The sequence below is a fragment of the Leptonychotes weddellii genome, chromosome 8 (assembly GCF_054177405.1).
Source record: "Leptonychotes weddellii isolate Sample4059 chromosome 8, ASM5417740v2, whole genome shotgun sequence".
NCBI classification, from domain to species: domain Eukaryota; kingdom Metazoa; phylum Chordata; class Mammalia; order Carnivora; family Phocidae; genus Leptonychotes; species Leptonychotes weddellii.
This window is the reverse complement of record NC_138376.1, coordinates 55,813,443-55,837,102: the sequence shown is the minus strand read 5'-3', so window position 1 is coordinate 55,837,102 and position 23,660 is coordinate 55,813,443. Positions and strand designations below refer to the sequence as shown.

Genomic DNA, 23,660 nt, shown 5'->3' with positions numbered 1-23,660 from the left:
CAGAGGGAGAAGGAGAAGCCAACTCCCCCCACCACCCCCAAGCAGGGATCCCAATGTGGGGCTCGATCCCACAACCCTGAGATCATGACCTGAGCTGAAGGCAGGCGCTTAACCGACTGAACCACCCAGGCGCCCCGATAAATAAAATCTTTAAAAAAAATAAATTAAAAAAAAAGTTTCTCTGAAAATGCAATCTAAAGAAACCATACTGTCACTCTTTAACATCACCCAATTATGCTTCTTTACATAGATATTATTTCAGAGTGTCTGGGTGGCTTAGTCAGTTAAGCATCTGTCTTTGGCTCAGGTCATGATCCCAGAGTCCTGGGATCGAGTCCCTTATCGGGCTCCCTGCTCAGCAGGGAGTCTGCTTCTCCCTCTCCCTCTGCCTCTCCCCCATGCTCATGCTTGCTCACTCACTCACTCTCTCTCAAATAAATAAAATTTTTTTTTTTAAAAAAAGAACTTATTCCATGTTTTACTTGTTCATTATCAGTCTTTGCCCATCAAAATGTAAACCACAGGAGTGCAGGGATCTTGTCTATTGTGTTCATCACTGTATCCTTATGCCTAGAACATAGCAAGCACTTGAAAAATACTTAGAATGAATAAATGTGTGTATCTAAAAGGCAGTATGCAATCGGAAGTGCATTTCTCAGGTCAAATAATTGTACAAACATTGCTGTACAAAGACGATATTGTTGGCAAAAACTGAACCACTACTGGCTACCATGCAGAAACTTAAAATACTAATTTTTCAGTCAAGGTACAAATATCATAATTCAGTCATTTAAAGACACTACAAACTTGTTTATATTTATTGACTGGACATCTTGGTTGGAAATGGGATATACTGGGACTCTCTAGTCTGTTTACTCTCTTTCTTCCTAGTCTTTTTCTAGGGTTTCCATATTAAATGACTGTTTCCTTTACACTATGTTTTATGTGGCAAGACAAGTCATTCTTCTCTTCCTCTATTCTTCTTAAAAAAAAAAAGTCTATTGCTGTTCTCAAGTATGGCTGTACTCTGCTAAATAAACTAGCAAATGTCAAATTTCTTAAAATAACAACAAAGTCACTGAGATTTTGACTAAAATTCCATTAAATTTACTTTAAGGAGCAATGGTAACAACCAACCAGAAATATAATATAGGCCTGAGAGTAAGACTTAGATACATTTAGAAAAGTTTATAAATTATTAACTTTATTGCTGGATATTCAAGTTGCTGCTTTGAATAAAATTTTGGTCTCTCATTATACACTCCAAATGATTAGAGGTGAATGAAGGAAACAATTATTAATACTATTTGTCTTGTAGCCTATCATCCTGCTGCTCAACTTTATTATTTCTAAGGTTTTAGATGACTCATAATTCCAAAAAAGACAGTATAATTTTATTTTCAGATTATCTTCAGACAGCAATTTATAATACTATTATAAATAGGTACCACCTCTCTGTAAAACAATTTAGCAGTACTTATGAAGAGCATTAAAAACATTTGTGACCTAGTCCAAACAATCCTTTACCAGAGCTTATTTTAAGAGATTCATTTAGAAATTTATACACAAAGTTGTTCATGAATGTATCACATATAATAATGAGCTAATGGGTAAATAAATTATGTATATCTGCAGGACAACCTATTATGCATTCATTAAAAATCATTCTTAGAAGTCAACTTAATGACAGTGTAAAATTTTATGACGCAATGTTAAGTGAAAATGCAGAATATGCAGCTGTATTTTTATGATTCCACATGTGTTGGGTATATTAAAAAGTACAGAAAAAATATTGGAAAAAAATGCACTGGGATCCTAATACTGTAATTTTCTATTTTGAGAACTTTTAGAAAATTATAAAATCTCTATACTTGTCTTTTCAAACACATCCTTTATATAAACATTCCTAGTATTTCATTATGTTCTTGCATTGCATTCTATTCATCTTTGTACTCTGTTGTTTTCAAAATTCTCTATAATAGACACATACTTTTCTAAATTTTTAAAAAATTTTAAATTTGAAAATCACTGTGTGCTTCAGTTTCATAATGGGTCAATGGATTCTTTATCTATGGAGGAAAAAAAGAACAGTTTTAATACCAGGTTAAATATTCTAGGTTGCTGGTTCTACCAGATACACTGTGTTTCACAACCAATCTGTTCATGAGTCAGAAAAGAACTTGAGTCATTCAAATTGTCAAAGTCACCTACAACAACAACAAAAAAAAATGGCAGCAATTTTTTGAAGTTTGCAAGCTCTAGATCTTAATATTGCTATTTATTATTTATTCCAGTTTGGTTTTAAACTCCATTGTGCCCAGTGTACAAACAGGAAGAAACCTGGAAAAGATTAACCTTCCACAACTACCTAGTTTTTATTAGATAAACATTCTCTTGTAAGTAATTCATTTAGTTCAGAAATATATAGTCTCTCATGTGCTGAGGGATAAAGATAAAGGATGTTTTACTTCTCCATTAAGATGAGAAAAAAGATGTAACTTATGTTCACAAGAAGGGGACAAAAAGGCTCATATGAAAAGAATTCACAAGTAAAATGTACTGATGCAAAAGTTCTTATCACCTCATCCATCTCCAACAAAGATAAACACAAAATAATTTTATATAAGTATCCAAAGGATTAATGGGCTAAATTCAACCTAAAGATAACTATACTGCTGAATAAAGCACTCAGGTATATTCATTACAAGGTATTTTATAAACAGTTGCTGCTTCATATCTAGTCCCTGGCAGTAATCTTAGTACAAAAGGCTGAAAGAATTTCAAGATCTATTACTCTTACAGAAATTTCAAATTTTACAGTATGTATGTTCAGTTTTAAATAATTATCTCACTTGTTCCTCACAAATCTCCTTTACAATTGGGAAAATATTATCATTCCCATTTACAGTAAATTATGTGCCTACTGGTACTGCTGATTACTCAATTCCACATCTTCTGACTTCTATTCCAGTATTATTCCAACAAGAATGTAAGCTCCAAGAGGGTAGGGATTTCTGTCTGCTCCTAGAATAGTGCCTGGCACATAAAGTCATGAAATATTTGCTGAATTTATCAACGAACAAATTTCCACTAGAGAAATATGCATAAGCCAACAGTGCAGAAAGTCAGTATAAACCCTCCAAGGCTATTGTGAAAAACTGAATAATCTAAGACCTTTAACATTAATCTGAGAATATTAAAAGTACTTACATTTTATCTGGTATAGTATACAGGGAAAGTATTTAATAAAACAAGAAGCTGTTTTGTGCATGACTCCATGAAGAGTTATTTAATGTACATTCTTCAGCAATTTTATTTTTTAAAGATTTTATTTATTTGACAGAGAGAGAGAGAGACAGCGAGAGAGGGAACACAAGGAGAGGGAGAGGCAGGCTTCCCGCAGAGCAGGGAGCCTGATGCTGAGTTCGAACCCAGGACCCTGAGCCGAAGGCAGACAGATGCTTAACGAATGAGCCACCCAGGCGCCCAGCAATTTTATTTTAAAAATCTTATTAACGGTTTTCAAAAAAACATGTAATCACTTATGAGTTAAAAATTTTAAAGATAAAATGACTCATCTATATCTGACAGAAAATAATGCTTTACTCAAAGAGAAAAACAGACACAATGGGAAAATACTTTTTCTTTCCCAGGAGATAGTAAAATATCTGCACAACCCATTTTCAGAATTATAAAATATGCCTAAAAAATTTGCTGACAGGATCATCTTTATATTTCCAAACCTTAAGGAACCTTAAGGAAGATGGAATATACAGCATTTTATAAAATATTACAAGTTGTCCTCTTTGATTTTTCTACACCTTTAAAAAAATTATAGAGTTAAAATTATATAATTAAACAAAATTATAATATGTCCCTTCTTTTGACCTTCACCAATTACATGTAAGTATTGGTGTAATATAAGGGCTGTTAACCTGTTTTTTGTGGGGAGGTTCATAAAAGGCTTTTGAGATTCTCATAAAAGAAAAAAGATGTATATGCACAAAAAATTCTATATAATACACTGAGTAGCTATTCTTACAAACATGTGCTTTAAAACAATTACAATCATTTCACTACTCAAAGAAATGTGCATTCTTAAAAAATTATTTACATCATTCAACACTTCTGCTAAAGGACGTGTCTACCAATGTTATTACAAAGGGAACAAACAGTGATCATAAATTCCCTGTTTTGGGTCAGAATAGGAATACATTGATTTTTAGAATTTTAACTCCAAGCTTAAGGTATTCTAATTCCATTTTCCCCTTCAACTCTATCTACTAAAGTATAAAAACAAAAGTATTATCAGTAAAATATAACAAGAAAGATTTTAATGCTATTAGCTGAAAACAACTTTACTACTAAGGCATTAAAATATTCTACTTTTAAAAGGAAAGCAGTCACGTCAGCATAAATATATAACCATATTGAGAATTATGGTAAAACAGTCCCCATAAGTCAAATATCATGTTCTGCCATTAATGTTTCCTTTCATTAAAATAATTAATAAGCTTTATGATGAACTCTAATTCAATGGATATTTTTCAAAGGATAAAAATAATCTTGATCTCTTACTGTTATATCCATGCTCTAATTTCATCAATATTAAGCTTACCTTTCCTTTTGGTCCAGACTGCTTAAAACATGAAAAAGAAAAAAAATGTAAGAGGCAAGACCTCATTTTTGATATATCATTGTAGTTTTAGTAACGGTGGTCAATAAGGCAAAACTCTAAGGTGATTAATTCGTTTTAAACACAATATACATATTATATACTAAGTTTTGAACCTTGTCAGATATGTAAACTGTTTTTCAATTTTTAATACAGAAACAATTTATATCTAAACATATTTAAGAAAAAAGGATGTACAAAAAGATGAAAGATTCTTGAAAGAGCTTTATTTAATCATCAACCATTTGAGGATATGTTATTTTAGAGTAGTTATGTAAATAGTCTTCAAAGAAGAATTTCCTGAAAGTCATAAAATTTTTAGTGGTTCCAATTCTGTTACCAGGTGTGATAATTAAGGTTGAAACTTTTGCATTTATGCCATAGATTAAATACAGCAGCATATGGTTTTGGACACAAGGAAAGGCCTGGGATTTAAAATCATGGCCTTCAATAAGAAATCCAATGTGTAACAGGTCCATCCTTCTCCACAGCTCATGGAAAATCTAAAAAGTTATCAGTATCAATTACTCAAGAGTAAAATTACAAAAATCTTCAATTTAGAATAAGATTCATATCCAAGAATTCTTATTATAAAATGAACAAAATATTCAGAACTAATTGTAAAAAAAAAAACATAGTGTACAAATTCCGAGTCCCCATATTAACTCTCATATTCCTATAGCGTGGAACAAACAAGTAAAATATCAATCCCAGCAAATTAAAAAAAAAAAAAAAGAGGTTATGTGGTTTTACATAAGCAACACTGAAAAGAAACTCTTACTTTAAAAATTTTCCAACAGTAAAGAATTATAAGCTTACATGAATAACATATTTGAAATTTTACCTCTACTATTAAAAAAACAGGATAATCTATAAAATAAATTTATGTTGGATAAATGACAAAAAAATGAGGGAATATTACCACCCTATTAAATAAAACAAAATATAAACATGAAAGTTTAAATACAGTCCAACTTATCTTATATATTTATTTCTACTAGAGCTCTGTTTCCAGGAAAAGTAAAATGAAAACCAAAAGTTAGGCATTAATACCTAATACAGCCATTTCTAGCTCTACACTGTTGTCCCCAAGAAGTGAGAAGAGTTTAGTAGTCTCTTGTTTTTGTGTTTTTAAACTCACCTGTATAGAGTAAAGGAAAGAGGTAGAAGACAGAGTAGCAGTAGAAGAAACAGGTTTGGTTCTTTCCAATAAACCAAGGGTGTTAGGAAGAAAACAAAAAACACAAAACAAAAAAAAATACATATGCCCATGCTCATTTCTCTTATCCTTTTAGAAACTGCATTTATTATGATATGATATCTAATTTATAAGTCACTGTGCTTCTATAAGATTCTTCAATGTGTATATTATCAAGCCCTGACCTAGAGGAGCATACATATTAAAAAAAAAAAAAAAAAAGCTTTTAAAAAAATGGAGAGGGAAGCCATTATTAGTAATTAGGACTTTGTAAAAATGTCAACTTACATTCTTGTTGGACTATTTCATTCTTGTACTAGTGCTGTACTAGTGTTCTTAAAATTTTTTTAAAAAGGAAGGAAAAAAGAGAGATTGATTGATTCTGGTATCCATGACCTGATTTAAGACTTCAAAAATTCTTTCAAAGTGGTGCTTTTCATTAATAATTAAATCTTGCTTATTCCAGGAGCCCATTTTCCCATTTATGGATTATATATGCTTTTGTAGACATTCATTTTCCCCTACGGTCCTTACAAGTCTTTTCACCTATCCTTAATAAAAAACAAAAACAAAAAAAGGTGAAAATGTAAATAAAACATAAACCAGTAAATGTGCTCTTTTAGCAAGTCTCATTGAAGTTAGGGGTGGAGATGGTATAGAGTTATATAGATTTTTTAATTTCTACATTTCATTTTTCCATACTAAGACTATCCTCCTCCATCACTATTAGTACGTAAACAACCTATCTTTTAAATATGATTTATATTAACATTTGTAGTAACAGTAAGAAAATAGATTGAAATCATAATGTTCTCCCAAATAGTAGCTAATCTAATCAGATACTTTAATAATCTTCACTTATTCCCTTCAGATTAAAAAAGTGTGATGTACTTATTCCCATATCTTAATAAAGAACTACAAATTATTCAAAATGCAGGTGTGATTTATTTTTAAAAGAAAAGTTATACCACTCTCTCCAAGAGGAGTGTGTGAATTACCAACTTGTGGCATTTCCTTTAATTTCAAATTAAGAGTTGAGTTGTAGAAGCCAGTAAAAACTAGAGTGCTCACCTCATCTGAACCCTGGCAACTGTGCCAAAACTACACTAATTAAAACCAAAGGCTTAAAAAAAAGAAAAAATAAAATAAAACCAAAAGTTTGGTAGTAACCATCTTAGGTGAAGGCTTTCTTCATGCCTTTGAAGATGTGATTCCTACTGCATGGAGTACACGCAAAAGCTTCTTTAATACTTCCTTTGTGAATTCTTCACAGCTCCCTTCTCTGTAAATAGCACTATGCAAACTGTCTACTACACTGCGCTTACCATGTAATTATTTGTTTACTCCTCTTTCTGTCTTCTACCCTAATCAAACCTGAGCTTGAAAGCAGGGACTTTGTCATATTCACCTTTGACTATGCTGTACCTCATCTATGCCTGGCATGTAGCATAAAATCACTCAATGATTTTGAAGGAAGAAAATGAGAAACACTCTCAATGAATTGTTTTTGAATGTCAAAATCTTTTTAATGACACAGTGTAGCAAGAATAAGAAATGTTTATTCTATAAATTTAAGAGACAAACATAAATAGAATCTGCTAACATGACTTTTCAGTTTTCCTTACTGCCCCTAGTTGTTCTTGTCAGGTATTTTCACTCAGGAGTGTTTCTCTAAATATAAACTAATTCAGGGTTTTGTTTTGTTTTGTTTTGAGAAATATTTTACTAGTAAATGCCATTTCCTCTTAACAGAATCTACTATTTTATGCAGATAGCAATAATACATATGCAAGGTATAAGTGCAAAGACCTAGAATAAAACAAAACACAAACCAATTTCCAGACTGAAATCAGTTTTTTAATATTACCAATGATGAAAGGAGGATGGGGAGAATAGGACACACTGCAAATAATTCCAAACTAATAAATAAGTTCAAAAGCAATAATAATTTTGGTTGTAGAATATATCACTTGATCATAAACCATAAATGAGTATTTCAACATGGACCGCATTTTCAGAATATCAGAAAGACAAATCTTTGTCAGCAATGGATTCTATCAATGTGATCCGTGTGTGAAAAACACTGTGTCTCTTCTTTTTGCCTCCCCACTGATTACTCTCCTTTTATTATTTATTCTCATGTTTGTGCCATATGTTGGCTAGACTTGATTTGTGTACTTTACAGTAAGAGAAGCCAATTTTTTGGTATGTGCAATAAGTTCTCTTTCTGTCTTTTTAGTTGTATTTCTCAAATATCTAATTTTACAATGTTTTATCTATGGTAATATATTTAAGCAAAAGAAAGATCTTATCCTAAAGTATGAGAAAGATTTAAGGTATTTAAGTTAAAAATCTATGCTATAGCAAATCTACATACACAGCAAATATAGCAACGGTTTCTAAGAGTCAGGCCATTTTCTGAATGAGCAACAATCTAGATCAACATTTTTAAAAAAATGAAGAGCAGCATTTAGCATATATACCAAATCCTTAAATTTTACTATTTATAAAAACATTTTACACAACTATTCATAATATTTATTTTATTGTTGGATCCTAAGATTTCTTAGTCAATTAAAATGGACTCAGAACTGAAATTCAACTGAAATTTCATAACCATTCAAAAATGGTCATGAAAAACACACACTTAAAACACTAAGCTTTCCCCACTGTTACTTTCATTATTTTAAGGTTCAAGTATTACTTTGATGATCGATGAGAACATCCAAATCTACTAAAACACAAAATTTTCTCAGCTAAAACTAATGTGATTTATTTTGGTACTCTGAAATCCAATAAATCTTAAAAAGAAAGTAAACTAATAACTGTAGTTTTACTCATCAGAGCTAAACTACCAGCTGAAGGTTTCTTGTCAAATGTTTTAGGTCAATATTGTAAAATCAGATTAATTTAACTGGAATATAATGCAATAAAAAGGCTTTTATTTAAGTCTCTACTTATAGAATGTGATTTATTCAAAAGCAGATATAAAATAATAAAATTCTAAGACATGAATTATTTCAGAGACAGGAATATCTTGTTACAAACAAGAGAAACACGGTAAAGTTCCACAAAGTAAAAAAACTGTTTAAAGAAAAAAAAAGGTGCAAAACAATTAAAAAGGATAATATGCATATATATATAAACACACACACTCTAAACAAAGGCAATTCAAATCCTTACCTTTGGGCTGCTGTTTTTACTAGTGATATCTGTGCATTAGCATGTTGAAAACGTCTACCATGAACTACAGTTCCAGAACATATTGATGCATTTTGTGCATTTTCACTGCAGATACAAGAGACAAAGAATAATTTGAACAGAGGAAAATTACATACACATATGCAAAATATATTCTTTCAAATCTGAACATACACACATACACAAAACCTTCACACTAAAAAAAAATGTGTTTATATATATTTATACATCAACCCAACCCAATTGACCACGTTCAATTGTCCACTAGGAGTTTTCTACTTCCTGAATTTGTCTCTGAAATGTTTCCAATACAATTCATGAAATATACAGAGTAGAAGAACACTGGAATAGAAAGCAGGAATCCTAAATGTATGTTTTGCACTATAAGGTATCTTATAAATTAGTTCAGATATATTTTCTTTTCTTCTTCTCTATTAGGGACTATCCATATCAAAAGCTTTTAAACCATGAGTATTACAAAGTTTTCTTATATGCCAAAATCAAAATCAAAATCAAATGTATTATTGTAAAAAAAAAAAAAAAAAAAAGTCAGGAGTCCCAAATTCTACTTCTGATTCTGCCACTGACTTCAAAGTTACTTAGCCTTTATGTACCTCAGTTTTCTATCTATAAATTGACAAAATTGATATGAAACAGTGATTTTCAACCCTATTTCGGAGAGGTGTTAAGAGCCCAATCATATCAGTAACAGTGGTTCCCTATGAGTACCACAAAGGAAAGGTGGGTTGTATCTAGGAGAGGAATAAGATATCTTAAAAAAAAGAAAAAGAAAAAAAAAAGTCCCTTATTGAGACAATCCTGAATAAGTATCCCCTAAAGGAGACAGGAGCACTCTAGCCTCCAGTGCCTTCTACTTCTAACATTATGACCAAGATTTTACTAACTATATGAGAGCAAGTTCATCTTATGAAATCCTAGTCTACTGAAACTTTTCTTGTAATATTTTTATTCAGAGTAAGAAACCATTGCAATCAACCCTAATCCCAAGATTAAAAGGAAAGAATCCACACACTGGAACAACTCTACCTCTTGGCACTGCTAATAAAGTGAAAAGATAAGGTACGGGTTGGGTCAACTGGCTACAAAGGTAGTTAATTTTTGGTGTTAAACCCTTTTATCTTTTCTGTAGGAATGTGTAGTGAAGTGCCTATACCTCAATTTCTTATTGTTGCTTAACATGTTAAGTCCAATTGGGTTGCCTTTTAAAGGTTTTAAACTTTCAGCCTTGCTTCGTCTTGCACATGTCTTCCAGGGATCACCAGAACTGGTAGAAACAATTTCCGATTGACGATTTAACTGTAAAAAGATCCATAAACATTGAAGAGTCAATAAACATTATAATGATTGTTTGAAAACCCACTTATTAAAAAAGCTATAAAAATTCTATCAGCTACTGAAGATGGGAGAGAGGGATGACAGTGGCATGAATTTAAGAATAATTCAACCATAATACTTTTTTTTCCTAAGGATAACACAAATATGTAGGAACACGGATGTTTACGATATTATTTTCTTTTCATTTAAAAGTCTCCAAAGGTACTTGAGATAATTAAAAGAGAAAATAGGAGACATGAGGGTAGAGTATCTTAAAATGGCTCTTTCTTGAGAGTAAAAAAAAATATTTCCCGTTACCGCTATCTGTAGGCCAAGTACAGTCAAATATGGCGTTAAGTTACCATTTCAACTTGTACAAGTAGTTTGGCCTTAACATCAAGGTTTCTATACAAACACAGAAACTGAAATGTCTTAGTACTTTCACAGTTGCAAATGATCATATAAAGACATCAATAACAATCACTTTGGGAGGATCACAGTATGACAATAGGATGGGCATTTCTCAGGAAGCTCTTGTCAACAAAGAAACCAACTTTTATTACATTCATTGCACCAGACATTTAAAAGCTGCTTTCAGACTCAGTGAGAAAAAAAATCTTCAGTTCTTAGTGATAATTTACCCAAAACAACACTTTAAAAATCATTCTTATCTACTTTATTTTGAAACGATAAATATTTTCTCACTTATAAAATATAGTTAAGAAGATAGGGACATGGCTTTTTCCCCCCAATTGATCTCTATAGAAACCTAACAGTTCCCTAAAAAAATACCTCCCACAAAAAAAGCTCTCCTGAGTACAGAGTTCATTGTGCCAACACCATTCTTATTTTTAGGCATAACTACACTACTAAATTGCAAAAAAGACCGATTTTTGACACACTGCTTATCATTTCTCCTCCTTGAGACATTTCTTTACTTCCTAATCTTTTTACAGCCATGGGCTTCAAACTCCTCCATTTGTTTGAGGCAAATTAAGTAATGCAGATCAATTTCCTTCTACTCTCTGAAAACAACTAGAAAAAAGCTGGACAAAATACAAATTAAAAAAATATGTATGTCTGAGACATCTGAGGGCTCCAAAGGCAGGAATAATTAAGAATTAAGATAGGAACAAGAAACTCAGAGATCTAAGCCCAGATTTGTATTTTCTCCTGAGGTATCTATTGATTCCAGAAGATGTACCTGAGAAGCTAAGCTGAACTTCCAACAGAGAGCTAGAGACAAAAAGTAGAGATGAAGATCCACCATATATGAAGGGCCTCATAAACCCCTCAAAATTTGGATCAGAATTACAGCCTATGAATAACAGCCTTCGTATAGATTGAAATCTAGCTTCTAATCATCTCAACCTTCAGTTCAATTAAGGCAGTTCTCAAATTTTTATTGTAAATCAGAATTACCTGAATTGTTTGTTAAATTGCTATGTCCAATCTTTTACAGTTTATTCTTATTCATTAGGTCTGGGGTGATCCTAATAATCTGCATTTCTAGCAAGTCCCCAAGTGATGCTGATACTGCCAATCAGAGACCATACTTGGAGAATCACTGATTTAAGGTGATCTGAGACTGAGATTGCTAATGCTCCTAGTTCCCTCCAGAAACAGATAATTTTCTAGGCCTCAAATTATCTCTATGACTTTTCATATGCAATATTTACCATTCATAGCAGGTTCAAAGAAATTAGACAATGTGATCAAAACCAAGAGAAACAACAGAAACAAAAACCATAGGGGATAAAGATACTAGAATTATTACACTCTTTCATTTCTGTTAGTAGGAGAATACAATCAATTTTGCATTTGGGGACCCTTTTTCACAGGAAATAAAGCATTATTGTGGAAAGATAACAATTTAGGAATCAAACAGACTTGTCTTTTTAGCCAAGTAACTTTCCTTGTAATCATGGAGTTATTTCATGCATTAACAAAAATATACACAAATTGCCAAGCCCTGGAATGGGCAGATAGGTAGGAATTCAGTAAGCAATAGTTCCCACTCAATTAGAATTACAGATATCTTCTCTTAGAAAGCTCATAAATTGGGGCACCGGGGTTGGCTCAGCTGGTTAAGCGTCCAACTTGTGATTTTGGCTCAGGTCATCACCTCATGGGTGGTGAGATCGAGCCCCATGTCGGGCTCCATGCTCAGCAGGGAGTCTGCTTGAGATTCTCTCCCTCTGACCCCCCACTCAATTAAATTAATTAAAAAAAAAGAAATCCCATAAATTATTTTATCATAAACAACTGGTCATCAAGATGCATTCAGCTGATAAAAATTAGGCCTGAATATTCAGTCATGGTGACCTAGATCTACTTCCATGTTATTTTTTTTAAAAAATGCCCTAATCAATGAATGGTTGTCAAAGTGTGGTTTGCTGGACCAGTATTTAAAGAACACTTTAAAATGCAAATTAGCTGGCCCCATTCCAGATCTCCTAAGTCAGAAACTCTGAAAGTGGGGTCCAGCAATCTTGTTATCAAACCTTCCAGGTGATTCTGATGTACATTAACATGGGAGAGCCACTGCTCTGGGTGATTTTGATACATATCCTGTTAAGAATCTCAGAAGCATGAAAAAATGGTATCACTCATCATCAAGGAAGTAAAAATCAAACCCACAATGAGATGCCACCTTGCACCTGTCAGAATAGCTAAAATTAACAACTCAGGAAACAACAGATGTTGGCAAGGATGCAGAGAAAGGGGCACCCTCGTGCACTGTTGGTGCGAATGCAAACTGGTGCAACACTCTGGAGAACAGTTTGGAGCTTACTCAAAAAGTTAAAAATAGAACTACCCTATGACCCAGCAATTGCACTACTAGGTATTTATCCAAAGGATACAAAAATGCTGATTTGAAGGGGCACATGCACCCCAATGTTTATAGCAGCACTATCAACAATAGTTATGGAAAGAGCCCAAATGTCCATTGACTGATGAATGGATAAAGAAGATGTGGTATATATATGTATACATATATATATATATACACACACACAATGTAATATTCCTCAGCCATAAAAAAAGAATGAAATCTTGCCATTTGCAAGGATGTGGATGGAGCTAGAGAGCAAAATTAGTCAGAAAAAGACAAATACCTTATGATTTCACTCATATGTGGGATTTAAGAAACAAAACAGATGAACATAGGAGAAAGGAAGGAAAAATAAAATAAGATAAAAACAGAGAGGGAGGTAAACCATAAGAGACTCTTAGCTACAGAGAAGAAACTGAGAGTGTGAGTTCCACATGACAAAATGAGATCATAAATTGATCTCAGATGACATAGGCTAGATGACAGAGAGAACTTGGCACAAGCTGGAGAGAACAGCATTACATTAGATGGTTGTAGCTTTAAACTTTTGTGTGAGAGGATGAACTTAGGGATATACTTTATGGAAGCATGTATGAGCTACACGGTGTAGAGGACTTGACTGGGCCAGAAAATTCCAACTAGTCTCTCAAATATAATATTTATATTTCAATATAAACCCTCAATCTTTGTACAAGCTGTAATAAAGTATTTAACATTAAAATAAAAAAAGAATCTCAGAAGACAAGTTTCCATTAAAGACTGATCATATAATTTCATTCCTATCTAGGCAATTACAAAAACTAATATTTAGTGAATACTTATTGTGAATAGGCATTATGTTAGTTACTTTATATTCAATCTCTATATTTTAGACATTTCAGTAGTTCTTTAGACTGGGATTCAGCAACCACACCTAAAACATTAGGCCAATTACTTGCTGCTACTGAGTGAAAGGATTAATACATTCAAATTTCCCACTTCAGTTCTCTTTTCTCAACAAAATATCTCCACTGTACGTCATTTAAACTTTATTGAAATTCTATCCCTCTGTTACAAAGTTTATTGAACTTAAAAAGCCAAGTAACTTGTCCAAACTAGCTAAATGGATTTAAACACTTAAAGACTGGTCTGATTCCAAAGCCTATGCTTTCCCATACTATACTGCATGAGGAATTTTTATAGTGTCGTTTAGAGAAATATAAATACAGATGCTTAACAAAAACAGTGTTATCCAAAAAGAATTCATCATTAGGATACAAAATATCTCAAAATCAAAAGAACTGTGCTAAATATTCCTTTATATAAATATAGAAAGTTAATCTTTCCTGTTAAGAATTATTTAAGCCAAAATTATCACACCTAATATGCAGGCACATAACTCAGCTAACTCAACCATATTTCTGATTAAATGCTCATACATTTTCAAAACTTTTTTGAGAAAGCATTAGGGCACAGCAACAGACAACCCAAAGCCCACCATTAAAGGAAGAGGATCTATATAACTAAATTCTTAAATTTCTCAATTCTGTTGCCTATAGGTTACTATTAAAAACTACATACACTTCAGTTGGCAACAGAAAACCAGTACTTCCAGCTTTGTCAAAGATGACTGTATCTCATGAAAACCTTTTACTGTACCATCAAATTACCTTAGAAAAAGTTCCCTACCATCTGTTACACTTAGAAGGTAGTTCCGGGGGGTGGGGGTAGGGAAGAATTTATTCCACAGGAGACTCATAGGATATAAAGTTGTAAAGATTCTCTTCACACAAGTGTAAACCTATAGGACATAATTCTACCTTCCAGAAAACTTAAAAATAACTGCTGAATTAAAACACAACATATAAATTATTTTAAATCTCTAGTACATCTACTTCTCTCTGCCTAATAATTTTTATTTTCTCTCATTTTATTTGTGCTCTTAACTTGCTAATCTACATCAAATTACTGGGGGAAATAAGATAAATAAAAAAAAAAATCAAGCCATTCATTTATGGATGACTATCTCACAGATTAGAGAACTACTACTACTACTAAAGTTTAAGATGATATATTCAGTCTGGAGGTTCCTGAAAAACTTTAATTATCCTTTCTGTTTGCTCCCCTCTTTAGTAGCCTAAGACTGTTCTCTAGCTAATGCAAGCATAAGATCAGAACTACTGTGGACAGATGGATTAGCATAAAACAATCAGGATTACAAAACCAACTGTAAACATAGGCCTTAGCTATTTATGGAAAATTTACTAGTGCCATGCACTATATAAGTTACATTGTCTCAAAATTCTTACAACCATCCTATAAAGTGGACATTAGCAGGCCTAGAATGTGATACTCTCTAACTACTCTAATATATCACCCATCCAAAAAAGCTGTTTCTCTTAACTGGGTATCAATCTACATAGAATACCTTAAAGGTAAAAACAATAGGATAGGGATCAGCAAAACTTTTTTATAAAGGGACACATAACAAGTACTTTATGGGCCATACAATCTTTATTGAAACTACTCAACTTTGTCCAAATAATTCAAATCTGTGTTGTGGCATGAAAGCAGTAATAGACAATACATGAACAAATGAACACAGCTGTTTTCCAATAAAATTTTATTTATGAACATAAATTTGAATTTCATGTAATATTCACATGTAATAAAATAGCATTCTTTTGACTTTGGGGGAAACCATTTAAAAATGGTTCTTAGGCCACAGGTTGTAGGCCAGATTTGGCCTATGAGCCTTAGTTTGCCAACTTTGTATTATAACATTACTCATTAAGTAACAAGTATAGTCAGTTACTAGAATTTTAGCTCCAAAGGAAAAAGAAACTTGTCTATTTTGCTCACTAACATGTGGAACACTGTGATCGATACATATTTGCTACATGAATAAATATTTCACAGGGACTGTGAAATGTGTAAAAATTATCAATATGTGGTTATCATCCATCCAAACTTATCACACATCAAGTAAGTCAATTTAACTAAGGAACAAGTATTCAGGAAATTAGCACCTAAGAACTTCAGATAATAAGATAACCTAAAAGAATCTATTAAAAAAAGAATCTATTAAATAATTAGACATGTACATTAAGCATCTGCCTTCAGCTCAGGTCATGATCCCAGGGTCCCAGGTTCGAGCCCCCTATCGGGCTCCCTGCTCAGCAGCAGGCCTGCTTCTCCCTCTCCCACTCCCCCTGCTTGTGTTCCCTCTCTCGCTGTCTCTCTGTCAAATAAATAAATAAAATCTTTAAAAAACAATAGACATGTAAAATGTACATTAAAGACATTTAAATTCTTAAAAATAAAATGGATATTGAAACAATAAGAACTAGACACTAGGGAAAAAACAAAATTTTGAAAGAGAACCCATAGAAGTTCTACAAATGATAAATGCCTTTTTTTTTTTTTTTTTAAAGGGCACCTGGGTGGCTCAGTCAGTTAAGTGTCTGACTCTTGATCTCCGCTCAGGTCTTAATCTCAGAGTCATGAGTTTAAGCCCCATGTTGGACTCCAGGCTGGATGTGGAGCCTATTTAAAAAAATAATTAAAATTTTTTTAAAAAGAAAAAAAGATGAAGGCCACAGAAATATTAAATAGCAGATTAGACAAAGATAAAGTTAAAACTTAGTGAATTAGAAGACAGAGCTGAGGAATTACCTAGAATATGGTATAGGGATGATTTTGTTCTTTGCCCTTTATCCTTTTTTTTTTTTTTTAAGATTTTTTATTTTTAAGAGAGAGAGAGCACAAGTGGGGTGAGGGTCAGAGGGAGAAGCAGACTCCCCACCGAGCAGGGAGCCCGATGCGGGACTCGATCCCGGGACTCCGGGATCACGACCCGAACTGAAGGCAAACACTCAACAACTGAGCCACCTAGGCACCCCCCCCTTTTTTCCTTTTGTATATAAAATACAGGTTAAAGGGCATGAAAAAAATGATGATATTATTATTAATTCTAATAAAAATTCCAGAAGGAATAATGTGGAAAGGTAATATCCACAGATAAAATGATGAAAATTTTTCCATAACTAATGAAAGACATGTATCCCTTACCTAAAGAGGCACAATGAAATGCAGAAGCAAACAGTTTTGTTTTTTTTTTAAGATTTTATTTATTTATTTAACACAGAGAGAGAGAGAGAGAGAGCACAAGCAGGGGGAGTGGCAGGCAGAGGGAGAGGGAGAAGCAGTCTCCCCCCTGAACAGGGAGCCCAATGCGGGGCTTGGTCCCAGGACCCTGGGATCATGATCTGCGCCGAAGGCAGTCGCTTAACCAACTGAGCCACCCAGGCGACCCTAGGCATGGACAGTTTTAAGCAAATCAATTCCTAAATCCTCAATCTCCATTTTTACACTTTCTTAAAATTCATTTACTTTAAAACCCATCTGTAGAAAAGGCATCATACAATATCTCCTTTCCCAATAGACCTTTATCTGTTCTACAAAAGAAAGACATAATTCTCACCTATTGCATTAGAATCTAAAAACCGCCTAAAAGGAACAACTGGAAATACTGGAATCTCTTCTAACACAAAAAATAGTAGTAGTCTTCATATCTTTCCCTGTTTTATAAATATTTCTGTTAAAATATACATATTTCTAACTATGGGATAGAAACTGGATATTCTAGACCAAGGTTATTAGATTTCCTTAATTTAACTGCAAAGTCGAAAGCAAAAGTGATAAAAATTTGCACTTACTGCCTTTGTATATTCTATTCCAATTATAATCAAGAAAAGCACTGCCCCAAGGAGAAAATCAAGTGAGAAGAACTCAAAGAAAGCCTAAGTTTTTAAAACAAGACTGAAATCTGCTGTGCCTTATTACAACCAAGTAACAAACTCAGGTCAAAACCAAGGCTGTCTTTTTCTACCTTAGAATTCTGAAGTGAAATGAAATGGTTGTCATGAAGATACAAATTCACATGTTTACTTGAAGTGAAAAATGAAAATAGACACTTACAGATAAATAGTATCTCTAATTTAATTGACTGGCAGGACTATATGGACTGGCCTTGTCAAATAAATTATATATAGATATCTCCCATAGAACAAAATATGCAGTTCCAACGTTTAAAAAAAATACACAAAACAAAAACTATAAAATATTTCACAAAAAAATATCGTATTATTAAAGGCATCCAGTAGTTAACAAGATTTCAATTTTTTAAATTATTTCTCAGAGTATCTAGTTAAAAAAAAGGAATCTAAAAGTAGCAAGTATAATTATTAAGTCTGATAAAGGCTTTTTAATATACTTTCCCCCAATTCAGAAGGGCAATGACTCTAATGACTGGATCACAAATAATTTTTAACTTTTAAATATTGTATTGCTATGTGATTTTTGACATTTAATTCAAAAGGAAAGAACTGAAGGATAATGCTATAGCAAAACTCTATCCTTATCTATTTATTATATGACCAAGATTTCTCAGCATTTATAAAAAAAAGTTTAAAAAGAAAACTGCCAGGTGCCTGAGTAGTACAGCTGGTCAAGCGTCCAACTCTTGGTTTTGGCTTAGGTCATGATCTCAGGGTTGTGACATCAAGCCCCGGGCTCTGCGAGGAGTCTGCATAAGACTCTCCCTTTGCCAGCCGCCCATGCTTGCTCGCACATGCATACTCTCTCTAAAATAAATAAATCTTAAAAAAAAAATTGCTACTGAAAGTTTTATTCTAGTAATAAATAATATTTGTTCATGGATATGTGAACCAAATGAATAAAGAAGGAAAACATCAGCACCACCCATTTTAAGAAATACATTTCCAATATAATTTTACATAATAAGTTTAATAACTACAAATATCTGTAACATGTTTTTGGATTAAATGTTTAATTATAAGAATAACTCAATCCAGTAAAAAGAAAAACTTAGAACCCTGTAGTGACAGTTATTTAATGTTAAATTTCAATAAATGTGTATCTATTAGTGTGACAGAGTAATTAAAAGACTTTCAATTGCATAAAAAGACATCATATGAAGTTAAAATACATATACAAAAAATACATATATGAAACTAAAATTCTATGGGAAAATTGAACAGAAATATGAATTTAAGGAGAAACAGGCACAATATAAAATTTCCAAATGTCAGAGAGGAGATGGTACATGTATTTTTAAAACAGATGATGCTGAGTATCAAATCGAATTATCTTTAGAGATCACTAGATAGACATAAATATCATTTAAGTTTTATTTCAAAATATCAACACTTACATCCTTAAAAATGTATAAGGCATATATATTATTCTAATTTAAGGGCATCTTCAAGAAAAAAAAACACATAAATTGAAAACCAATGTCAGAGAAGTTAGTAAATAAAAATGCCTTTTATTTTTCCCTGCAAAGTACACTATATTTCTGCCCGCTTGAAGAACACCTAAACAGCACTCTAAGCAATCAAGATGTTAAAATAAAAGCTAAAGAAAACTGCAATATGAAAAACCTTATAGTTTTTCAATGTAACTTTATAAACGAAAACTTTGAAGTACTAAGAGAAAAACTTCAAATTCTACAAATTCCCTTAGTTACAACAAAATAGAGATGTTGTGGAAGAACCCCCCCCTCCACAAAGATGGGGGGAGAGGAATTAGAAGACCCTAAAGTATTATTCAACTGTAAGTATAGGAAATATGTGAAGAGGGTGCTATGTCAGATAGGAAAAATTCAAGTCTGACCACATACTTCCCAAGATGACAAAGAAACAGGAACTCTCATATACTATTAGTGGGAATGGCAAATGCTAATTCCTATGAATGAGGCATTTAGCAATAACTAGCAAAATTACACATAAATTTACCCTCTGAAACGGCAACTGCAATTCTAGGAATCTATTCCACAAATATACTGTAAAGGTATGAAAAAACATAAGCATGAGGCTTTATTTATTTATTTAGCATAAGGCTTTATTAAAGCACTGCTTACAATAACAAAAGACTGGGAAAGACCTCTGCTCATCACTACGGAACCATCTAAATATCTACTGTTCATCCAGTCACTGGAGTACTATGTAACAATAAAGGAGATAATAAAGATTTCTAAGTACTTTGCTAGTGGAGTGATCCACAGACCATACTGTTAAGTAAAACAATCAAGATACCAAACAGTGTGGATAATTTCTCTGAGAAGGGTTGTATATTCTATTAAAAATGAAAGAAAAGAACAATGAAAGGCTAAACCATGTAATTTTTTAAAAAAAGGTAGTTTATTAGCAGTGAAAGAGAACAAGGTAAAAGAATAAGGGTGCTTTTAATGGACTCTTATGGATGGTCTCTAAGATACATTAATTTCAAAAAGATTAAAAATCGTGTACAGTATGCTATTAATTGTGTTAATATAAGAGGGTAGGGCAGAATATATATACTTTCTTTGTAATGCATAAAATCTCTGATGGAATAAACAAGATACTGGGAACACCACTAGCCTCTGGTGTGGAAGTGGGTGGTTGGGAATTTCAATTAAAAAATATAAAAATCCTCTTGAAGTATTAGTTTTTAGTATTTAACCTAAAAAATTTACCCAAAAAAGTCAGAAAAACAACACTTGCCTTTTTTCCTTTTGAGGTCTCGGAATCCTCATCTTCATCTACACTGAGTAGATTTGCCTCACTACATAGAAAATAAAGGGGGAAAAAAATCTTAAGTGACAATTACAACCCATACATTAAATTCAGAAGTTTTATTCTTTCTGCTTACCCAATTCAGGGATCAGCAAACTTTTTCTATAAAGGGTAAATTAGGCTTTGTAGGCTATACAGTCTCTATACCAACTACTCTACTATTTTAGTATGAAAGCAGCCATGGATTGTATGTGTGGCTGTATTCCAACAAAACTATTAACAAAATCCAATGGTGGGACAGATTGGGCCCATGGACCTATTGTTTGTTGACCCCTGCTATAAACAAACATGTAATTTTTGTTTCCTTAACTGCAGATTTCATATATAGTTACTCATTTTTCCTTTCTGTCTTAGATTTAAAATTAGGGGATAAGAACAGAGAAACAAAATAGAGAAAAAACTGGTAAGAATACTTTAGCTGATGTAAAAAAAAAAAAAAAAAAAAGTAATTCCAATAGTGTTACCACAGTAAAATAGTTACACCTCTGCAACTCTTAGAAATATCAACACTAGAATGATTGGCCTAAGACTCTAAAAGATCAGACTGATATATCTATTAATAGTTTATGTTAATCTCAAGATATTAAAAAAGCTGAAGCTCCTAAGGATCCTCTTATAATGATGAGCCAAAGAGTGTAATTCATAAATGAAATACACAGAACAGGTAACGCTTTAAAATGCAGATTTTTTTACATAATTATGACAAATCTAATAAAGAAAGTCAAAATACATTCTTCTAAAAACAACTCTGCAGAGCTATTTTTAGTAAAATCCTAGCTATTTATAATAAAAATATAAAATGTTTGTTCCATTATTGTTTATACACATCCCAACTTTTTTAATACTAAAAATTCTCTCCTTCCAAACATTTTACAAAAATGTTTAAAAGGTGACATGCTTTCTACTCAATTTCAGATTTAATTCCAATTTTTCAAACTATATAAATACTGTCTGTAATAAAAAATTATTTTAAATTTAAAAATAGAAATAAAAAAAGAAATAAGAGAAAGACAACCATAAAATACCAATTTTAGCTGAGAAACTTACCAGTTCAAAGCTCTCCTTCAAATAAAAGTTCACTTCAATTCAATATCTCATAGATGAAGGCACATAAAAGTGGTAATGATGAACGAAGCTGTTCCCCAGACAGAAGTGAAGTTCCCACAATATTCAGTCAATATACTCTGAATGACTTCTTGTGTAAAAAATTTTAAAAAATACTTATAGTTTTGGTAGAACTGTATGTATTTATATATAATGTGCATATTATATATACATATATATTTGTGTATCTCTGAATTAGTGCTACCCAGTGGAAAACCAGATCAATAAATCAAGGCACCTAATAGCAATGGTGAATTTGCAATACAAATTTCATGATATGCAAAAGGTTCTATTAAAACGATCATTTAAATTTTACAAAGCAGACATTTCAAGTACACTAACAAAGTGTAATGAATACTTTGTTTAACTTCTGTCTGGATCAACATCTGTGTTTATCATTTAAATTGTTTCTGCTCTCTCTGGTGGTAATGTAATCTAAGATGGATGGGACAACTGTGAAGAAAGATACTACAGGACTTAAACTTTCACACAAAACTCAGGAGCTTTAATCTGGGTTCACTTACTCATGATAAATGGTAGCTTTTCAAATCACTGCCTGAACAGAATGTCATTAAAAAAAAAAAAAAGCCCAATTTCTTTAATTGAAAATCAAGTCAATTTTTAATTGTAAGATTATATGTATCACATGCACATATTTACACATTTCAAAACATGGAGAAACATAACAGCAAAATTATTTAATGAAAAACTGCATTTTTTCCCTTGATGCTACTGTAATAGACAATTTTTTTTAAGTAAAAAATACCATACTCTTAAAAATACTTCCATAGTATATAAATCATTTTTTAATGAAATGTCATTCTTACAAAATATCTGAGGGGGAAGAAAAAGTTCTTACTCTTTATCTGTATCTCCTTCACTTTCGTCTCCATGATCAAAGCTCCAATTATTTTTAAAACCTCCATCTCTCTTAGATTCTGATCTAGCCAAAGCTGAAATAAAAACAAACTGAGATAAGTATTCAATAGAGCTATTCAATATAAAATAAAATTAAGCATTTCCTAAGCTCTTTGGTTAGTCTAAATTTTCTTAATTTTCTTGCTTTTTGACTATTTCTTATAAATATCTTATTTCCCCTAAAATAAAAAAGAACACATTAAAATGTTTTTACTAATTTACAGTTGTCCATATGCATGAATGTGTTACCAAGAAGAAGCCCAAACTAGTAAGATACAGTAAAAATGGGGTGAAGCATATGATTATGTATGAAGTATATAAAAATCAATCCAATATCTCCATATTTAATCACTGATCCTAGAAATTAGTACGTGTTAGTTAGCTTGCCCTATTTATGAGAAGTATATCCAGACCACTAGTCTTTTCTTTACTTCAGTCAATCATCTCTGCCTTTGAAAAGAAGAGAAACTAGGTTTTCGGCATTGACAATATGGTGAACTTCATGTCCCCGCAAACTCTCTAGATCAGAACACCAAACATTCTCACAGTAAGTTTAAAAAAATTTTTAAGTGCACGGCTGAAACCCCCTGAAGCCATAAACAACTAGGAAGTGTGAACTCAGAGAGATAAATGAAGTTCTGAAGCTGGCATTTGTCTTGGAGTCATATGATACAAACTTGATGTCCTACAACTGAGGCTTTAAAATCAAGTTTGGGATGCCAGCAAGATGAGAGGTCAGACTGAAGACCGGAAGACCTGAAGGGCAAACTTCCAACT

At 32.3% G+C, this 23,660-nt stretch overlaps 1 protein-coding gene across 7 annotated transcripts in view; it reads right to left on the bottom strand.

Annotated features, from left to right (window-relative positions):
- Positions 1–23,660, bottom strand: part of SENP6 (SUMO specific peptidase 6) — a 116,505-nt gene that overhangs the window by 68,131 nt on the left and 24,714 nt on the right. For 3 of the 7 annotated variants that reach the window (XM_081828559.1, XM_081828562.1, XM_081828565.1), the window contains exons 2-6: positions 22,825–22,918; positions 20,790–20,850; positions 10,249–10,391; positions 9,057–9,161; positions 4,619–4,639 (exon numbers count right to left, since the gene is read on the bottom strand). In XM_081828559.1, coding sequence (XP_081684685.1) covers positions 4,619–4,639; positions 9,057–9,161; positions 10,249–10,391; positions 20,790–20,850; positions 22,825–22,918 — 424 coding nt within the window. Of the gene's footprint in view, positions 1–4,618; positions 4,640–9,056; positions 9,162–10,248; positions 10,392–20,789; positions 20,851–21,908; positions 22,065–22,824; positions 22,919–23,660 lie in introns of those variants that run through there. The other 4 variants (XM_081828561.1, XM_081828563.1, XM_081828560.1 and 1 more) reach the window with 3 other exon arrangements.